General features: G+C 36.6%; 1 protein-coding gene across 3 annotated transcripts in view; it reads right to left on the bottom strand.

Annotated features, from left to right (window-relative positions):
* Positions 1-21399, bottom strand: part of FGF1 (fibroblast growth factor 1) — a 146630-nt gene that overhangs the window by 14632 nt on the left and 110599 nt on the right. For all 3 annotated transcript variants that reach the window (XM_074291698.1, XM_074291696.1, XM_074291697.1), the window contains exon 4: positions 9634-9737. In XM_074291698.1, coding sequence (XP_074147799.1) covers positions 9634-9737 — 104 coding nt within the window. The remainder of the gene's footprint in view (positions 1-9633; positions 9738-21399) is intronic.

Raw genomic sequence — 21399 nt, forward strand, 5'->3', positions numbered from 1 at the left:
TAGGGAAGTGACTTAGGCTCTCTCAGTCTCAGATTCCTCATTTATAAAACTTGCGTAGTTTTGCACCTACCTCCCAGGGATGTTATGAGGACATATATAAAGTTGTGAGGATTGCATATATAAAGTGCTTTGCAAACCTTAAAATATTATATAAATGCTATCTATTAAGGTATTCTTGCCCAAGTAAGGCATCACTCCTCATTATTAACTATCTAAGAGCAAACAATCCAACAAGATCCAAATCTTCAACTCCATGCCACAGATAATTTTCCTTCCAAAACTGTCCAAAATCCCATGTATTTCTTCATACACATATTTTAAAATAATACTCACACTAGGAATCAAATGTTCATAAGAGCAGCAATATCTTACATCCTTTGACAATTTAAAAAAAAACTTTTCCTTTACACAAAATGTAAATTTTTTTTATCATTATCTGCCTTATTATTAACTGCCTCTTGTGAAAAAGATCTCAAAGAAGCTGAAAGCCTTACAATAACATGGTAAAGAAAGTTAGACATTGTATGGAGAAAAATTGGGGAGTGTTAGATGAGGGAAAGCTCCGTGTGAGTCAGCAGTGTTATTTGGCATCCAAAAAAGCCAAAATGATCTTGAACTGCCTACAAAGAGATGATGTGTCCTGAATGATCATCCCACAGTACTCTGCCCTAGTTAGACCACATCTGGAATATCAGTTTACAAAGATCAGTGACAAAATGGAGTGTACTCCGAGAAGGGAAACCAAAATAGTGAAGAGATTTGAGACTATACCCTAAGAGAATCAATTGAAGGCACCAAAACTGTTTAGCCTAAGGAAAGGCTTGAGAGAGGGTCCAAGAGATCACTGCCTAAAGAGCAGAACTAAGAACAATTGGCAGAAGTTGCAGAGAAGCAAATTTAAGCTCATTATGAGGAAAAATTTCCTGGCAATTAGAGCAGTCCAAAGTGAAATAGGTTGCCTTAAGAGGTAATGAGTTCCCCTTCCCTGGAGGTGTTCAAACATAGAATGGATGTGCGCTTGCCAGAATTATTGTAAAAGGTTTCAGCTAGAAGATTCCTAATATGCATTCCCAAGCTGAGAATTATTGGTTCCATTAATCCTGGCTAATATTTGCTGAATATAATTATGTCCATGGAAAAGTTATTGTTTCCCAGATGTAAGTTTTTTTAAGTCTCCACAATTATTTGGTGATATTTTGTTGAAAAAGGACTTTTATGCCTCTGACTATGTAGTGATGATGATGATGATAATGATGATGATGATAGTTGGTGGTAGTGGCGGTGGTGGTGGTGGTGATGGTCATGGTAGAGGGATGTTTCCTTGGGTGGACTCCATGTTCCCATTATACTTGAGAGCAAGATGAATTTCATTTATTGGAAGGAAATTCTCAGGACTACACTTCCAGAATAAGATTTGTCCCAGTAAAAAAGGAATTTAATAGAGAGATTCTGAGATTCTTCCAAAGTCAGCAAGACAAAAGGTAGCAATAGGCTCCAGATGTAAGCAGGTCCAAGATCTTCTCAAGGCACGGAAAGAAATAGCAATCACATCTATATCCTCCTGAGAGTATGGAAACAAACCATGAAAGCTAAGATAGCATGAGGAGGGTTGGTGGGAGAAGCAGAAAGTTGGCCTAGATGTACTGAACTTTGACTTCCCAAGAGATCAATTCCCTAACTGCTCTAATAAGATTGAAAGGGACTTACTAAACAAAGACTACCATAGAAACTAATCCTTAACACCTTGTCTTGAATGATATGTCACTTTCCCACTGTGTCAGAAAGACAAAGAGATTAGCTTGGGAACATTTACGACCTGATTTAATTCCTTTCTATTTACCTTGCATTTGGTTTTAATTAAAAGTCTTTTGTGCTTTTGTCATAAATTATCGGCATGGTCTGGCAAGGTATAATTGATAAAGATCTGGGTGGTGAATTTTGATAAATGCTGACCATAAACAATGCATCAAACCTTGGAAGTATCAAGAATCTTATTTGGAAATAAAAGATTATCACTGGAAAAAAAAAAAAGAATCTTATTTGGAGAAGCTTACCACATGATAACTCAGATTTCTCTCTGAAGTTTATAAATCACCCCCCCCCAACAAGTATGGAATTTATCTTATGAGGTATGAATCTTTATCTGGAAGCATCTGGGAGGGATTCCCCATAGAGAAGCCAGGTCCAGTGATACCTTATTGAGAGAATATAGGGAATTCTTGTAATTGGTTCCTAATGACTATGGCTGGCAATGACTGGCAACTGAGAGGAGGACAAACTCTTCTTAAAGGAGCCTTCTTTCATGGTATATAAAATGCATTATTGGAACCTGTCTCAGGTTTTGAATTTCTTTTTCACCTTGCATTTTCTTCCAAAGTACAGCAAAGATTGGGGGGGGGGGGCTTCTATCTTTGCTACCTCCATCAAGAAAAGTTGATAGCCACTTGCAGCAGAAGCAAATGAAAGTAGTATATATGCTTGAATATAGTCTGTGAGGAGAGATGATAAGAGTGAACTTTTCCCATTAACACCTGTGGCAGCAACTGGGGCACAAAAGAGATACTCTGCAGAAATATGGCAGAAGAAGAAATAGTCAAGTATATGCCCAACCTTTGGGATTTACCTTAGAGACTCAAGAACTCTTGAGTTCAAGAGTTTGAAACCTGGAACTTTAGAGAGATATATTCTGATGTTGAATACTCCCTGGAGAAAGAAGGAAGGAAGGAAATAAGAATTTATTAAGCACCTCCTATGTGCTAGGCACTATGTTAAATGCTTTACAAATGGTACTCATTTGTTCCTCACAAAAACACTGGAAGGCAGGTATTACTATCATCCACATTTTATAGTTGAGGAAACTGAAGCAGACAAATGTTAAATGATTTGCCCATTGTCACAAAGATATTAAGTGCTGAAGGCTATATTTGAACTTGGGTTTTCTTGACTTTGGTCCCAGGGCTATGTCCATTGCACCAAGATCCTGCAAGAAGATAATCCAAATAGTTCCTCTCCAATGTCCAACTAGAAGAACAAAGCTAATTAATTATTCAGACAATAATGGTCCAACAGAGAGGGGATTATTTGTTTAGTAGTTTCTTATTTATTTATTTACTTACTTACATTTTATTTATTTTAGATAGGAAATAGAAATAACAGGTGATGTGAGACTAGAAGGGATTGAATATGACTCTAAGGGAGAAAATATTCTGCTATATTATCTGGATATTAACTTGAAAATAATCCAAACCCAAATTCAGTTCCCTTCTGGGACTCAAAGTAAGGAGAATATTGAAAGGTTATTGAGGGCTTTTTGTGTCTGTGTCTCTATCTATTTGGGGGCTTCTATGAGTTGTTTTCAGGAGCATGGTAGGAAGTTTTAAACAAGTGGTACTTCAGAAAAAAATGTGCTCACAATTAGTAGCCTTACTGACAGTTTCTCCATCACTTTCTTCAGTCTAGACAATCAACAAAGCAAAAGATCAAGCCCTGATTTGTAGTGTATGCTGCTTTCTGACAATTCATGAGAGCCCACTGAGCTAGCTCCAGCACCCTCTAGTCCTTTGCATCTTATGCAATTTTCACAGGGGGAAAATAAGATGTCCCATAACAGATATACATTTTGTACCTAGAGTTACTCTATGGGCAATGGAGAATATGAGAATGTAGATATGAGCTATGACATGAATATATTTTATGATCTTCCTAGAGTACTCCAGCCAAAGAAAATAAATGATCTTTTGAAATGAGGTCTCTGGGATCAAACCTGATTCATGTGTACTCAGGATCAGGTCTCCTTGGGAAAAAGAGAAATGCCATTTCATCATGGACTAGTCTCTTGTTTTTTAAGTAAAGGGTTAAATATCATTCATAACTAGATTTTCTGCCTGTTCTCTCTCAAGAGAAGCAGAAACATTTTATTGAGCACCAGATTTCTCCCTTCTAGGGAAGGGGCAAAATGGCCTGGTCTACAAATCTATATGAACTCATTCAAAAATGATCATTTAATGATTAATAAATTCTCTCATTAGAATTTCCCTATCTCAGTGATTCTGCGCCCCCACCAGCTGTTATTATTCAAAGTTCATTCTCTATCCCTCTCTGTCTATTCCCTTTTTCCCATTCCCATTATACCAACCTCCTCCTCTACAACGTTCCACCTTAAAGCTACTCAAACCTTCTACTGGACTTTCTGGAATACCTGCTCCATAAGTAACAAACTTGCTTTTATCTTAAATCTTTTGGCTTTTACGTTTCTTCCATCTTCTCACTGTCATTGAGCTCTGATTTCCCCTTAATGACACAGCCTCCTGGGACTACCTTTCTAGTGCTGACTGCACTTTAACTCAACATCCCCCCTCATCCACTTATTGGTCAAAGTAGGAAAGTTAGAATATTCCTTTGCTTTTCATTGCCACTTCCAAGTTCTCCCTCTAACACCATTACTTAGTGTAATTCCTCTTCCTTTGAGATTCACTCCAATCCATGTGGACCACTTAATAAAAGTCCCATTAGTTATTATCTACCCATCTCTATGACACTTGCCTTCTTCCCTATATGAATACAATGCCTAGCTCATAGTCTCTCTCCTTTAACTTCTACCTTCATACTATGAAACTTCAACATACATATTGATACCCCCTCAAATTTCTAGAGTTCATGGTTTTTCAACTTAATAATTTCAAATTACCCACTCTCCCATCCTATTTCAGCCACATACAAAAATAATCTATCTTTTGTTCTAAGCTATGTGTTCTTTTTCAACTTTTTCTTACTAAACTCTAATTTCATCGATTGATTCATTTTATTAAAACTCTTCGTCTCTTGTTACCACTCTTTTGTCCTAATAGGCAAATCAGTCCTTTATTCAGAATTTTTTCTTATAGTTATTATAGAATTACTCTCTTCATCTGAGTTTATCTCTTGGGCTTCTCTTAACACATAATATGTCTACCTTAAGCTTGGTGTTTTCTTCTGTTTATTCATATTGTCAGGCCAATGGAAAGGACTTATTCAGTAGGTGTTAGTTTTTTTCTTTGCCTTTTGTAATTGGTATTACCTGAATGGAGTAGCTGATATTTGCCTTCTGCCTCAATCTGTGGTTTCTGTCTTAGTATCTCAGTGGTCCATTGTAGGTGTTGGCCAGTTCTATTTTTGTCTTTGTCTCCTTGCATTGTCCTCTAATTGGAAGTTGGTTTAATTCTCTGCTGTGGCTCTGACAGATCCCACTGAAATTATTGGATCTCACACCCATCGTGGGACTCCTGCACAGCAACCTTTGTGCTAGTACTCAGACACTGAATTAACTGTCTCCTGCTATAGTTTCCATGCTCCAAATAATGCATAGCCAGGTCCTGTCTCCATGAGCAATTAGCTAGAAAGCCTGCTTCTGTCCATTGCTTCTATTTTGGCAGAACAGGGCTGGGACATGACTTCAGGTGCCCAATTACTAGAGCTCCTACTGTCCTGTGACTCTGTTCAGTGCACCAGCTGGCTTTAGGTCTGTTTTCGAGAGATTGTGCTGCTGTTGCTGGCATAGTTCCTATCCCCCTTCTATGCTTGCTTTAGCTCCTTAGTGGAGTGTCTTCTGGCTTCCCTGTCATGATCCATTCTAAGGCTGGCTTCTGCATTTGCCTGAGTTTCTGATGATTTCTCTCGTATGACCCCCAGATCAACCAGCTTCTATCAGCTTTTGGTTTTCCTTTTTATAGAATTTTACAGTAGATAAAAGAACTTAATTGTGTTTCTTTTTTCTTTTTTTTTCCATTTCTTTTTCCTAGGGGTACTTTTCATGTATTTGCTGGGAGTGTTGGTTTCTCTCTCTTTTTTTTTTTTCACTCTGCTATCTTAGCTGAAAGTCTTCCCTCTATCCTTGACTTAAGCATTCTTAAATCTATTTTTAACTCTTTTTCTGCTCTGTGGATCTCAGTCCAACCTCTTATATGAATTGTGATCTAAAATTCCTTTTAATTCCTACTATAAATCTGGTGCGATAATCTAGGTTACTTTCAAATTGGAACTCTACTTAGAGGTAGCTAGGTGGCACAGCATATAAAGTCTTAGATGTGGAATCAGGAAAATCTGAATTCAAATCCAGCTTCAGCCACATACCAGCTTTTTGACTCTGCTATCTGTCTCAGTTTCCTCATCTGTAAAATGAAGATAATAATAGTACCTATCTCAAAGGATTGTTATGAAGATAAAAAAATTAGTTAATGATTGTAAAGTACTTTGTAAACTTTAAGTAACTTTATGCTAGCTATCATCATCATTATTATTTAACAAAACTTCAAAGAAACAGGGTGGAGATGGTTAGAGATTCCTTTGCAACTCTCTCTAATGACTTTAAGATACCCAGCAAATCAACCCAAGAACAAAACTGAATAGGACTGGGAAACTTGTGAAGTTCACTGTTTTTGAAGTACTTCTCACCAACAACCAAAATCATTGAAGCTGTTAAGTGATGTAGTGTATATTGTATGGGGCTGAAGTCAAATCTAGTTCAAATCTGGCTTCAGATACTAGTTGTGAAGCCATAAGCAAGTCACCTCTGTTTTCTCCATGAAATGGGGATAATGATAGCACCTCTCTCCCAAGGTTTTTGTGAAGCTCAAATGAGATAATAAATATAAAACACTTAGCATAGTGTCTGGTACAGAGTAAGCACTATGTAAGTGTTAGTTATTATTATTGTTATCTCCATACAAAAATTCCCACCTTTACAACCTTCTCAGACAAGATCCAGGTGATAAGGTTCCTATAGCAAAGGTAATTGCTAGACTGATATTCCCACAGATCAGGCAAATAAGGGCTCTTACTGACTCTAACTGGTTTCAGTTGTAGAGCTCTCTTTTCTTTTCCCAACTTTTTTTCTGATTGCTTGAAAACCTTAATCAACAGTGACTCTTCCAAATCTAAAAAACTTTCAAAAGTCACTAATGTATCCAATTATTATCGAGAAAATGAAGGTTTATTCCCGTGCCTTAGTCCTAATATTAACATTGTATTGTCTGTCCATGTTGGTCTGTAAGGATCCAAAGGTTTTGAGGGACTCAAAGCTTTGACTACAAGACTCTTAGATAAAGATGCTACATGAAATCTTGATTCATCTCGACTAGAGATTTAGCAATTAATGTCACTTCTAGGAAAGTCAAAATGGTCAAACATGATCTGAAAAAAAGTGGTAATTTGGAGAGGTATTTCAAGAGAACTGAATGGAGCCAACAAATTAGGCTACAGATTAATTATCTTGACGAATTCCTGGAAAACGAATAGAACATATGATTAAAGTGATGGCTAATGAACTTTTTACAAAAGGAAGTAGTGGTCACAAAGAGTGACAAGGCTTCATCAAGAAAAAATATGCCAAATCAAGCTTACTTCTTTTTGTGAGACTGCTGAACTGGTAAATCAAAAAAATAATGTAGATACACTTTGTTTTTGATAGAACATCTAGGGCTTTTCTTGTGGAAAAGATGAAAAAATGTTTCTTAGATCATAGTATAATTAGGTAGATTAGGAACTTGTTCAATCAATAAACTATATGCCAAATGCTATGCCATAAGCACTGGGTATACAAGGACAAAAGTAAAACATCTCTATCCTCAAGGAAGTTATAGTCTAGGGGAGGTGACAACCCTATTTACATAAATATATGCCCCCCCAAAAAAAGAATACAAGGTAATTTAGGGAGTGAGGGCACTAGCATCTGGGAAGGATTAGGAAAAGTTTTATATAGAAATTGGAATTTGACCTGAAATAAGGGATTCCAAGAAGAGAGAAGAGGAGGAAAAAACATTCAAAGCTTGAGGAGGCAGCCAATGTAAAGTCATAGAGAAAGGAAATGGAACATACTGTGGAAGGAACAACAAGTTGATCAGTATGGCCAGACCACAGAAGAAGGAAGTAAGGTGTTAGAAAACTGGAAAAGCAGGATGAAAATAGTTTGTAAAAAGCATTAAATGCCATAAAAGAGATTTTATTTTTCATCTCAGAGATAATGAAAAGAGATTAGATAGGTAGATAAAGGAATTTATTAATTGCTTACAGACCTGGTGCTCTATGCTGGGAATACAAATACAAGCAAAAAAGAAAGATAACCCTTACCCTCAAGGAGTTTACTTTCTAGTGTGGGAAAACAGCAAACAAAAGGGAGCTGAAAAGTGGAGGCGAGCAAGGAATAAAAGTCTGGAGAGTCAGGAGAGGAGCCCAAAGAGAAACAAGCATGGATAATCTCAATATTTCCTCAAACAGAAGTTTCAGACAAGAATTCACCAATCAAACAAAGGTCTTTAAGGATAAAAATATCTCTGGAGTGAAAAGGCAGTTGGGAGAGAAGTAGAAAAGTTCAGTCAGGAAATTAGCTAGGGAAGAAATCACATGAGAAGAGAGCCACTGAAGTTCATTGATCAAGAGGGGGTGACACGGTCAAATCTGTGTTTAAAGAATATGAATTTATAATAGCTAAATAATAAAGATATAAGAGACAGGGAAACCAAATTTAATTTTTAAATGTTTCAATGAAACATTTAAAAGAGAAGGCCATATCTAGAATAAGAAAGGAAGTTATGAAGTGTGGATTATATAATAAAGCTCTGATAACCAAGATATGGAGATAATTAATACAGACATAGAACACTAGGCATCATTCCCCCAATGAATACATAGTTAAAGGATATTGGGGGGGGGGAGATACTTCTCAAAAGAGCCATAAACTATTAATAGCCATCTGAAAGATTCAATTAACCAATAATAAGAGAAATTCAAATTTAAAAAATTCAAAGATAATATCTAGAAAGTTGACAAAAATAACAGTGTTGAGGTGGAGCAGTAAAAGACAGGAACATGAATACATTGTTAGTAGAGTCCTTATTTCAGAAAGCAAATGGGAATAATAATAATAATATCTATTTCCAAGATTGTTGTTATCAAATGAGATTTATAAGAAATACATATATTTATAATATAAAATAAATTTATAAGAAATACCTAATAAACCTTGAAGTGCTACATAAATATTAGCTATTATTATTATAATAAATGTTCTTTTACCCCCTTTTTTATATTTTTGGTACAGACCATGACTTGTTTTGTCAGGGGAAAGGGGAGAGATGCATTCAGAAACTATGGTGATTTATCACCATACATAGAATGTAGCAATAACGATCTTTAAAAACAAATAAAAGGTGCAGTGTTAAAAGTTCCACATGTGGCATATAGACTAATAGCAAAATAGTTATCCATCTTGAATCTTGAAATTTATGCATGTAGAAAAACTTAAAAGGCACATTGCAAAAGGAAATGGCAGTCTTACAGACAGGACAAAATCCTCCAAAAATGCTTGTAGAATTGAATCATGCCCCACAAGAGGGTGGCTGGTTAACCCCAACAAAAGCTTCCATCAATGTTTCCTCTGCCAGATGTGCATGATAATATAGTTCAATGTTTTGAGACACTTCTGCAAGCTCTTTAATTTTTTTAACTTAAAATAAAGCAGGGTAGGGGGTGGGAATTCAATTGGAAAAATAACAAAACAGAGACTAATTGTTGCTTCTGTGTTACATTACTCAATACTACAAGATTTCTGGAAACCTCAAAACTTCCCTGTGTCTGGTACCGCGTAAACCTCATACTTACTGAGCCGTATAAAAGTCCATCGGTGTCCATAGCCAAATACTGGCCAGACTCGGTGCTCTTTATATACACCTCACCCACGCTTTCCGCGCTTAGTTGCAGTTGAACTGAAATAAAAATAAAACAAGAAAAGTAAATAAACACCTAGCTGTTACAGATATGGCCAAGTGGCAGAGATGGTAAGCCACGGAAAATTAGACTCATTCATATCCCAAAACCCTTGAGGATGAGACCCAAAATAATAAAAACATAGAAATATAACCTCTTTTTCTTTCCCCTCCAAAAAAAACTGTATTAGAGAATTAACAAATGATTCTACATGTATCCAGAAATCTATGTACCCTGTTTAGTAAGAAGATACTGAGCTTCACAATGTTATTTTCCCTAGTCTCCTCTTCTTCTCTCCTCCCTCCTCCCCAAATCTTGTATAAAACATTTGGAAGAAATGGCCTTTCAGTCCCAACATACTGATTTCTATGTTCCAAAGTCCCTTCCAGATCTGAAACTCTATGTTCGAAGGTTTCTTCCAGCTCAAACATTCTATGTTCTAAGGTTCCTTCCAGCTCTGACACTGTTCCAAAGTTCCCAATTCTGACACTCTTTGTTCTAAGATTCCTTCCAGGTCAGACACTCTGTGTTCTAAAACGCTGATATTTTATGTTCTGTCTTCCAAATTCTCTTCCAGAGCTGACATTCTGTGTACTGAGATTTCTCCCTAGCTTAGAAACAACATTAAAGGAACTATATTAACTTTTATTGGCCTCCATGATCCAGAGATGCATGGACTATAGAGCACAGCAAAGAATTATAGTCTGAACAAGTTCTACTCTGAGTAGAAATTATTTTTATCTTTCCATTAATTGTTTTCTGTAGATGTGAGATGAGGGTAGAAGAATAGAGTTTGATTCAAGCTTTTTTTTGGAAAAATCTCAATAGTTATTTTTTCTCTAAACAGAAGGAGGCCCCTGCAAAACAGTATACGTCTCTGTACCTGGAACATAGGGAAACTAACCATCATGTGGCTTGGCTAAACCATAGTGTGTACAGCTACCTGGCTCTTATACAGGCAAGAGTGAAATGATTGAGAGGAAACATGAGAGCTCTTTTCTGCTTAAAAATGATGCTTTGGTGTGCACTAATAGACTTGTTCCAAGGACCAGTATTGGGTGCAGGGTGGCTTTGTAGGCCATGGGTACTTCATTCTTCTTGGCACCCAGTAGGAGTACAATACATGCTAAGTGAATGAATATACTCAGAAGACCATGGAAATAAAGTTATTGGTCGTTTAGCATATAAATACCTGCATTTAAATTAATCTTTCCTACCTTCTGCTTTACTGATTTTCCTTAATAAAACATGGAACAAGAACAGCTGCCTTTGGTATGCTTGATTTGAATAAGCCCTTAACTTTTTTTTTTTTAAATAGACCTTTTTTTTGTGCATTATTCTATTTCATTGCCTTGGTGACAAGACAAAATAGAGGCTATAATTTACATACAGATTATTTGATCACTGTTCCATACTTCCTTGACTCTATGCTATGGGCAGAGACTGTACCTTTTACACCCACTAGCCATATGGCCAGTGCCTTGCTCTTGGTTATAAAATGGCCAAGCACACATCTCCACCACAGGCTGCCCCATTTAAAGGATACATCCATATTACAGATCTATAATCTAAAGTTTTCTTTATTCTTTATCAGGAATGCTAAAGCCAGCTCATATTGAAAGCCAATGTTAAATTTTCAATGTGAGCATATAGACCTCAGAAATTGATAAATGCTCCAAATCAGAGTTTGATTTATTGCTTTGTGATTGTCTAAACTTAACAAAGTGATGGAAAAATATTAATAAGGCAGATTAAACTTTAAAATTAAATTAAAATTAGATTTTTAAAAAGTTATGTGTTTTCCAAGGAGTCATTTATTAAGCATTTACTAACATAACCTTGACTTTGATCCTCTCTAAGGGAGATTTTTAAAAGGTAAAGGAGAGAAACTAGAGTGCCAGACCTGGAGTCTCCAGTAAATATCTTTACCAATAAAATGCAAAATGGGGTAAAAAAAAGTCAGACACAACTAAAAAAAATAGCTGCACAACAATAAGGAAGATTTTTAAAAGGTAAATGATTTGAAATTCCCTTATCCCCCCCCAGGAAATCTTGGACTTAGTCCCCTTACCTGGGTCTCTTTAATAATTTGAACTTTAAAAATTCATTGAAAGAAGATGAGTAGATGGATAGCACATGTCTATTTTCTCCTTAAAGCATTATCCAAGATTTGAAGCTGGAAGGGACCGTGAGATTACCTAGTACAATGCCCACAATTTACAGAAGAGGAAATTTAAGCCTCAGAGTGATTTGCCCAAAGTCACACAAATAGCAAATGGCAAATCTGGGATTTGAACTCCTTCCAGCCCAAACGCATCATTCTTTCCACAGCACCATTTCATCAGCTTGGCGTGTCCTATTAGGGCAAGGAGAACAAAAAATCTACTTGATATTGTTAGACTAACATGTCATATGTGAGATGAAACTAGTGATCATGGATGTATCCTTAAATAGAGCAGCCTGTGGTGGAGATGTGTGCTTGAGCACTTTGTAACCAAGAGCAAAGCACTGGCCATATGGCTAGTGGGGGTAAAAGGTACAGTCTCTGGCCATGGCATAGAGCAGAGTCAAGGAAGTATGGAACAGTGACCAAAGCAAATAGTATTCAATGTAGGCAGACTGTGAAGAAATGGACACTCTAGTAATAATAATAATAATTTATATAGTACTTTGCATACATTACTTCATTTGAGGCCTGGGTTAAATGAAGTGACTGGTGATTCCAGGCAAGACCTGAACCCAGAATTTGAACTCAGGTCCTCTGACTCTAAATCCAGTATGATTTCCATTGTACCACACACTGCCTCCAGCGACATGGGTTATTCTGAAAATAGGACTGGATTGACTATTTTCCCTGCAGGCTATTTTCAAAGAGCAGGAAAGTAGCTGCCATTTAACAAAACATCATATTAAGAGCTAAAAAGACCTAAATTCAAATCCTGCTTCTGACATTTAACAGCTAGGTGACTTTGTATGTACCATTTAATTTCCATAATCCCCACTTTCCTCATCTTTAAAATGGAGATAACACCTACAGCTATCTCACAAAGTCACTGTGAAGTCAAATGAGATAGTATATTATTTTACAAATTTTAAAGTGCTACATTCATGTCAATCATTCATATTATTATTATTGTTATTATTATTATTATTATTATTATTATTATTATATTGAACAGCTACCCAGTAGCACAGTGAATAGAGAGGCAGGCCTGAGGTCAGAAAGACTTTTCTTGATTAATTCTGATGGACATGGCTCTTTTCAACAGTAGAGGTGGTTCAAGTTCTAATGTCTTGTGATAGAGAGAACCATCTGCATTTAGAAAGAGGACTATGGGGGCTGAGCGTGGATCATAATATAATATTTTCACTTTTTTCTTGTTGTTTGCTTGCATTTTGTTTTCTTTCTCATTTATTTTCCTTTTTGAGCTGATTTTTCTTGTGCAGCATAATTGTGGAAATATGTATACAAGAATTTCCTATATTCAACATACACTTGATTCCTTGCTGTCTAAGGGAAGGGGTGTGGAGAAGGAAGGGGGAGAAAAATGGAACACAAGGTTTTGCAAGAGTGAATGTTGAAAACTATGCATATGTTTTGAAAATAAAAAGCTCAATTTTTTTTTCTTGAAAACAGGGACTATCTTATTTTTTTCTGTTTTCTCTGTAGTGATTACCTCGGTGCTCAGAACATAGTAAGTGCTTTTTCACATATTAATTAATTAATTGCTTGAGCACTGAGAGGTGCCATTATGTTTCAAAAACATTGCATTCAACTCTTTGGGGGAAAAAAAAGAAAGAAAGAAAGACACGAAAGAAAGAGCCCTCTCCTTGAACTCAAATCTGGCCTCACAGACCCAGGGCAAGTCATTTAACCCTGTTTGCCTCAGTTTCCTCAGCTGTAAATGAGGTAGAGAAAGTAATGACAAATCACCCTGGTATCTCTTCTAAGAAAAGCCCAAATGGGCTCACAGAGGGAAAGACATAATCAAAAACAAGAATAGCTTTCAACACCATAAACACATAGAAAGTTACCTGCAAACTAAAAAAAGAATATCAAATCCACAAGTATTTATTAAGAATCTATTATGTGATAGGCACTGTGCCAAGAATGGAAGTTAAAAAAAAAAAAAAAAAGGCAGAAGCCAGTCCCTACCTTCAAGGAATATACAATCTAGTACTTAATTGTTTTAGATTATCTGGGGTACACGTTAAGACCAATGGGAATTCAAAAGGGAAAATGGATCCCTGTGGAAAGATTACACATAGGGCCTAGAGTATGACAACCTACTACTTGAGATGGGTCTGAGCTACTTTGGAGAACGAGCTGTTCCTGCTTTCCTGGGGATGATGACATTTCCCTGTTGTACGAGGGTGCACAGACATTGACTAAGTCATTTCTACTATCTTTCAGGGTTTTAGAAAAGGAAAGGAAAGATCTGGGGCCTGCTAAACAGGATTCAATGCCCAGACAAGAGCTCCTCCACCAGGGTTATTCCACTGGCGAATGTTCCCTTAAGGAGTTCCCTCTGTAAATATTGTTTCTTCAGGATATCCAAGTTTAATAGCTCATTTTCACTGGGTTCCTTTCTGGCAAAAGTTTCCAAACATATATCCTTCAGCAGGCCTGGTTGGCAACAGTGAGTGACACCCAGTCTGTGCTGTTCATGTTAGCTAACCATGTTTCCTTCCTTTTAGCATGACTGGAGTCCAGGTTTCCAAGCTTACATCCTTCTGCAGCTTCTGGTAAGAAATAGTGGTCAGGAATGAAAAAGGAGTGTGATGTGGAAGGAGGCCAGAGGGCCTAGGAAGGGAGGGAAATTTTTCCCAATTCTTTGACTTAAAAATACAATTTTGAGGCACAGTATAATCTGGAAAACTGATTTTGAGGTCTGATACCCTGAGTTCAAATCCCACCCCTGCCACTTACTCCCTGTGTAGTCTAGGGCTTAATCACTTTAATGGCCTTACATTTCTCGTCTGTAAAATGGGGAGGTGGGCTTCAGTGATTTGTTAGGAGCCTTCCTAGCTTAAATTCTATTATCCTAGTGAACAAAAATAAGACCAAGATTTGGCGGGTAGGGAGAAGGAATCACATTTTCCTTAGGCCAAGTCTTATAGATGAAGTGGATCAAGAGAAGCATTCAACAGTAACCAGGATTCAAAGCCCATTTGCAAAAACTTCAAAATACTCTAGTCATGGAAGTCAGTGATTTTTGCTAAGCAAGACAACTCACTTGAGCTCACTCTGTTCTTTGAAGAGGGAGAAGTTAGTTATCTAGTCTGTCAAAGATCTAGTAACACACTTCCCAAAAGCTGTCAAGGAAATTAATATACATTTCTTCATACAACTTTTGGTAATCTTATAAAATTAAAGAAAAGAGAGTGAATGGTATTTGTCACCACCTATTAGAGGGGAGATCCTGTCTAAATTCAATTTGATTCAATTCAGTTCAATTTAGCAAACATTAATTAAGCACCTACTGAAGAGGGAAGCCCTGAAACTTTCTCTTTCTCTCTCTGACTTTAGGGGGAATGCTAAGCTCTCTCCTGATAGACCCACCCCAGAATCAAAATAAAGTGATTTCATTCTGTTTTGAGTCCGGGACCATTCCTGATCCTACTGAGTTGGAAATTAGCCCAGAGACACTCATTCAATTCCAAGATTTTCTGTTCTGATTCCAGCTCAAACTGCTCCCAGCCCCCACTAAGAGCTACCCCCAGCTTCTAGCCAAGGTTTCAATTATAAAAAGAGGCAACTTGGGGCTCATTCCTTACAGAGGACCTAGCATGCCATGCCAAGGAACCTCTCCCTTCCCTTGGCATAGTGCATCTTTCTGCCCACTGAAATGACATTCTCTTTCAGCACTATTCCCTCTTTATCTTTCTTACCTATTTCCCTTACAAGACCTCATTCACCTCTCTGTTGGTATTTCTCTGATAGAAATTTTATTTTAGAAGATAGAAGAGCTAATCCAATTCCAATTGATTAATGATGGACAGAACCAGCTACATCCAGAAAAGGAACACTGGGAAATGAGTGTAAACTGTTATTTTTACCTTCTGAATCCAATTCTTCCTGTGCAACAAAAAATTCGATTCTACACACATATATTGTATCTAAATTATACTGTAATATATTTAACATATATAAGACTGCCTGCCATCTGGGGGAGGGGGTTAGGGGAGGAAGGGAAAAAATCTGAATAGAAGTAAGTGCAAGGGATAATGTTGTAAAAAATTACCCATGCATATGTACTGTCAAAAAATGTTATAATTATAAAATAAAATAAAAAATTAAAAAAAAAAAAAAAGAATCCAGCCATTCTGGAGAGCAATCTGGAATTATGCCCAAAAAGTTATCAAACTGTGCATACCCTTTGACCCAGCAGCGCTACTACTGGGCTTATATCCCAAAGAAATACTAAAGAGCGGAAAGAGACATATATGTGCCAAAATGTTTGTGGCAGCTCTTTTTGTTGTAGCTAGAAACTGGAAGATGAATGGATGTCCATCAGTTGGAGAATGGTTGGGTAAATTATGGTATATGAATGTTATGGAATATTATTGCTCTGTAAGAAATGACCAGCAGGAGGAATACAGAGAGGCCTGGAGAGACTTACATCAACTGATGCTGAGTGAAACGAGCAGAACCAGAAGATCACTATACACTTCAACAACAATACTGTATGAGGATGTATTCTGATGGAAGTGGAAATCTTCAACATAAAGAAGATCCAACTCACTTCCAGTTGATCAATGATGGACAGAGGTAGCTACACCCAGAGAAGAAACACTGGGAAGTGAATGTAAATTGTTAGCACTAATATCTGTCTGCCCAGGTTGCATGTACCTTCGGAATATAATGTTTATTGTGCAACAAGAAAATGATATTCACACACACGTATTGTATCTAGACTATATTGTAACACATGTAAAATGTATGGGATTGCCTGTCATCGGGGGAGGGAATAGAGGGAGGGAGGGATAATTTGGAAAAATGAATACAAGGGATAATATTATAAAATATATATATATATATATATATATATATATAATAAAAAATTATTAATTAAAAAAAAAAAAGTTAATCAGGCCCCAGGAAAAGAGACAAGACTTTGAAGGAGAAAATAAAGGATTTGGACTTCAAAAAATAAAAAAATTTAAAAAATTAAAAAAAAAAAAAAAGAAATTTTATATCCCTCTGTCGGGACCTTGCCACCAAGGAATTCAGTCTTTCTATTCATGCATAGCAAAGGCTGACTTCCCAATGCCAATAGTAAACTTCTTTTTGCCAGTCTAGCTTTTCAGGTTCATAAATTCCTTTATGATTGATCTCTGCGCCGACCAAAGGGGTTCCCACAACTCCTTGCCCTGTGCCAGACCTAATCATTTGGGGACACAACTTCAAACCTCTTCATTTGGTTCCTTGACTGAAAACCTGAACCTCATCACTACTGGTGTCAATCTCTATTCTTGGACTCCAGAAATACAAAACTAAAAACAATCTCTGCTTTCAAAGAACTTACATTCTGTTAGAGGAAAATATATACATTCAAATGAATAAATATGTCAATATATACATAGAAACATTATGTTTATAAATATTTACTACATTTATGTATATATCAATATAAAATAAATACTAGATAATTTTTGGTGGAGTGAGGGAATTTGAAAAGAATCGTCTAACACTAAGACCTGGGAAATGAGAAGATTTCTTCTTCTAGGAGGTAGAGATAAGAAGGAAGCATTCCAGGTGCAGCACTCATTCTGGACTAACTCTACCAATTTCCACTCTCACAGGCAAGTTAAATCCCTCTGGATTTGTTAACTATTTTTCCCTTCAAAGTTCTAGGGGGTAGGGGTGGTTTCTAGTGTGGTTGCTCAAAAGTCTCTACCCAGTGTATTCCCCATTAATACTTAAATCAGTTAAACTTAATCAGCTTTTTTAAATGATACAAAATATCCTCTTCAAACCAGAGACACAATCTCCAACAAGTATATACAAAATCCAGGGGAAAGTGGGCTCTAGCTTAGAGAATAATGGGGTATTTCACAGGTCTTGGGTGGAAGGAAGTCATTTTATTCCTTTGTGGATCCCTCCTAAAGTTTCCTTGAAATGTGAGAAAAATTTTAATGAGCTTTAAATATTGGTGTCCTTGTACAGTCCTGAAAATTGATAATCGTCCTTGTTTCTTTTTTGTCCCTGGCCCCTGGTACAGACTCTATACCATTTAATGCTGTTCTGGGGACACTGCTATAGGATGACAATGAGAAATTCAAATTTCTGGTGAGGGGAAGAGGAAGGAGAACTTCCTTCTCTTCATCCATACAGTCCTTTCTCAGTGACTTTACTGAAGTTGCTTTACCATGAGGTTGCCTAGTATTAGAATGCCAGATTCCCAAATAGCTTTGTATTTTAACCAAGCCCCATAGGGGATGACTGGCTTTCTTTACCTAACCACAAGACATTTCCTATTTGGTTTCATCTGCTTCCATTCAATTAGTATTTGCAGTTATCCCTTCCACATTGTAGGGATTAGGGGGATGGCACCCTCACAATCTGGAAAATACTCATAAAACTTTTTGGCCTTCCCTTCATGCCAGAGACTAAGTCTGAATTATTATAGTATTAAAAGACAAAACATTAAATAATCTTATACATCTATTTTATGAATTTCTGAGTTTCTAAACTTTTTTATGTTTGCTGGTCTTCTCATGTCACCTATGGCTTCCACAAAACTCCCCCCAAAATCCTATTTAGTTTCTTATGCTTACCCACAACATATTGAAACTGTGATGGGGAAAGTCAAAATGTGGAAGGGATAACTATATTCATTCCTTTGATGAATTGATTGATTTTATAATTCAATCCAAAAAGTATTCTAAGAAAAGTTTTAGGGCATAGAATATTGATAATCACATTAGTTGGGATTGAATCCAGTGGGATATTCCTTTTATACAGGGACAGGCTACAAAGACACCAATATAGAAGATGGAATATCCCATAAGGGGAGCACCAAGTAAGCTAATTGGCTAGAGTGCAGTGTGTGGAATAAGTAATAATGTATAGTCTGCATGGAAAGGTAGACTGGAGCCAGACTGTGAAGAGTTTAAAATCCAGACATTGGAGAAAAATTGCCTTTATAGCTGCTATGAATTGGCTCCTTTTTCATCATTAAATCACAGGGAGATTTAAACTGAGCTATTGCCCAGACTCATGGAGATCAGATCTTTCTTCTGAAATCTTTATTCTACAAATAAATATGGAAGGAGGGCAGATTTGACTATATCCCCATATGTAATCATAATGTTGGCTTGAGAAAGAGCTCAAATATTTAAAAATACTTAGAGAAATCAGACATTTCAAGATATGTGTGTATAGATATAGATATAGATATAGATATAGATATAGATATAGATATAGATATAGATATAGATATAGATATAGATATAGATATAGATATAGATGTATATGTAGACATATATGGACATAGGTTCAGGTATTTTCTCTGTCTCGCATGCCTAAAAGGTTCTCCTTCCACTTTGCTGACTACTGCCCTCCCTGGTTTCATTTAAGTCTCAACTAAAATCATACTTTCCACAGGAAGATTTTTCTTAACATCTTAATTCCAGTGTTTCCCTCTCTTATTTCCTATTTATCCTGAATAACTTTCTTTGTATAAATTTAATTGCATGTTGTCTCGTTTCCCCCCCCCCATTAGATTATAAGCTCGTTGATGAACTGTCTTTTGCCTCTTTTTGTATCCTCAATACTTAGCATAGCAAGCACTTAATAAGTGTTTATTGAAATGAATAAAATATGTTCCGTATTTGTTTCACACACACATCTATATATATATATATATATATATATATATATATATATATATATATGTATGTATATGCAACATGCACATTTGTAAATATATGTGTTTGTGTGTGCTGTGTGTGTGTGTGTGTGTGTGTGTGTGCCTTGGGGCAGATGACTTCAAAATCCCAATCCATCTCTATATTTTTGAGTATGTAATCCCAAGGATACAAGATCCAATTAGAGTCTGCTAGGTAGCATAATGGATAGAACACTGGACTCAGAGTGAAGCAGACCTGAGTTCAAATGCTACTTACTAACTGTATGATTCTAGATACATCACGTCTTAATCTCTGTCTGCCTCAGTTTCTTAACTGTGAAATAGGAATAATAATAATAATATCTACCTCATAGAATTTTTGCATGGATAAAATGACATATTATTTGTAAAGTACCTAGCACAAAACATGGCCACATAGTAGGTGCTTAATAAATGCTTGTTCTGTTCCCTTCCTTTGTAGGATCTTATGACTCTAGAACCACAGGGACTCAGCTGAATGTCATCAAGTGCTGAAAGACCCTAGAAGACCTTGGTTTCTAAGAGAAAAACTATTAAAAAGCTGAGCCTCCTGAACTGGCCCAGGGCCCTAAAGAGTGAACTAAGGAACTTCTGAAGTATGACATCCTGTTTCAGAGCACCAAGCCATCCTAGCATTTTCCTGTTCAGCACCAGGAATATTTTTTAATAAGGTTAGAATGGTGCACTGAGCAGGGGGGGGAAATGTGATGAGAAGGCGCCTGCTTCCACAGAACCTCTGCTACCTCGGAGTTTGCTTTTCCACCTTCAGTCCCTGAACAGGGGCTGAACAAAATTACGTGCCCAGTTTATTCTGGGTCTGAGACTTCCCGTCCTTTGCCATGTTTACCCGGAGTGAAGTCATCTTCATTGAGTCCACTGTGAGGTTGTTTTGTGTCAATGGCATTTATAATTAAAATGTGGCCACAAATCGGGCTTCATGAAGGAAAAGGAAGGAGGAGTGGGGTGGAAAGTTTTTGGAGAAGATTCCAGTGGTTTAATTTCATATATATATACATCTATATGTGTGTTTGCATATATATGTATGTATATGTGTATATGTGTGTATATTTTTACATATTTTTTTTCTTAAAGACTGTTCTTAGATTATGTAAAGCTGTCTGTCCCCTTCTTCAAGAGCTTCCTGGAAAAGTATGGTGTATTTCAGGAAATGTATAACTGAAAAATGTTTGGCTAAAAAGGCCTCCTTCCTTTACATCAACTGCTGCTGAGTGAAATGAGCAGAACCAGAAGATCACTGTACACTTCAACAATGATACTCTATGAGGATGTATTCTGATGGAAGTGGATATCTTCAACATAGAGAAGAGCTAATCCAATTCCAATTGATCAATGATGGACAGAATCAGGTACACCCAGAAAAGGAACACTGGGAAATGAGTGTAAACTGTGAGCATTGTTTTTTTGTTTTGTTTTGTTTTGTTTTGTTTTGTTTCTCTTCCCAGATTATTTTTATCTTCCGAATACAATCCTTCCTTTGCAACAACAACAACAACAACAAAATTCGGTTCTGCACATATATATTGTACCTAGGATATACTATAAGATATTTAATATGTATGGAAATACTTGCCATCTAGGGGAGGGAGTGGAGGGAAGGAGGGGAAAAATTCAGAACAGAAGGGAGTACAAGGGATAATGTTGTAAAAAAAAAATTACCTATGCATATGTACTGTCAAAGAAAATGTTATAATTATAAAAATTAATAAAAATTAAAAAAAATAAAAAGGCCTCCCTCCTCTATACAATC

The sequence above is a fragment of the Sminthopsis crassicaudata genome, chromosome 2, assembly GCF_048593235.1.
Source record: "Sminthopsis crassicaudata isolate SCR6 chromosome 2, ASM4859323v1, whole genome shotgun sequence".
NCBI lineage: Eukaryota > Metazoa > Chordata > Mammalia > Dasyuromorphia > Dasyuridae > Sminthopsis > Sminthopsis crassicaudata.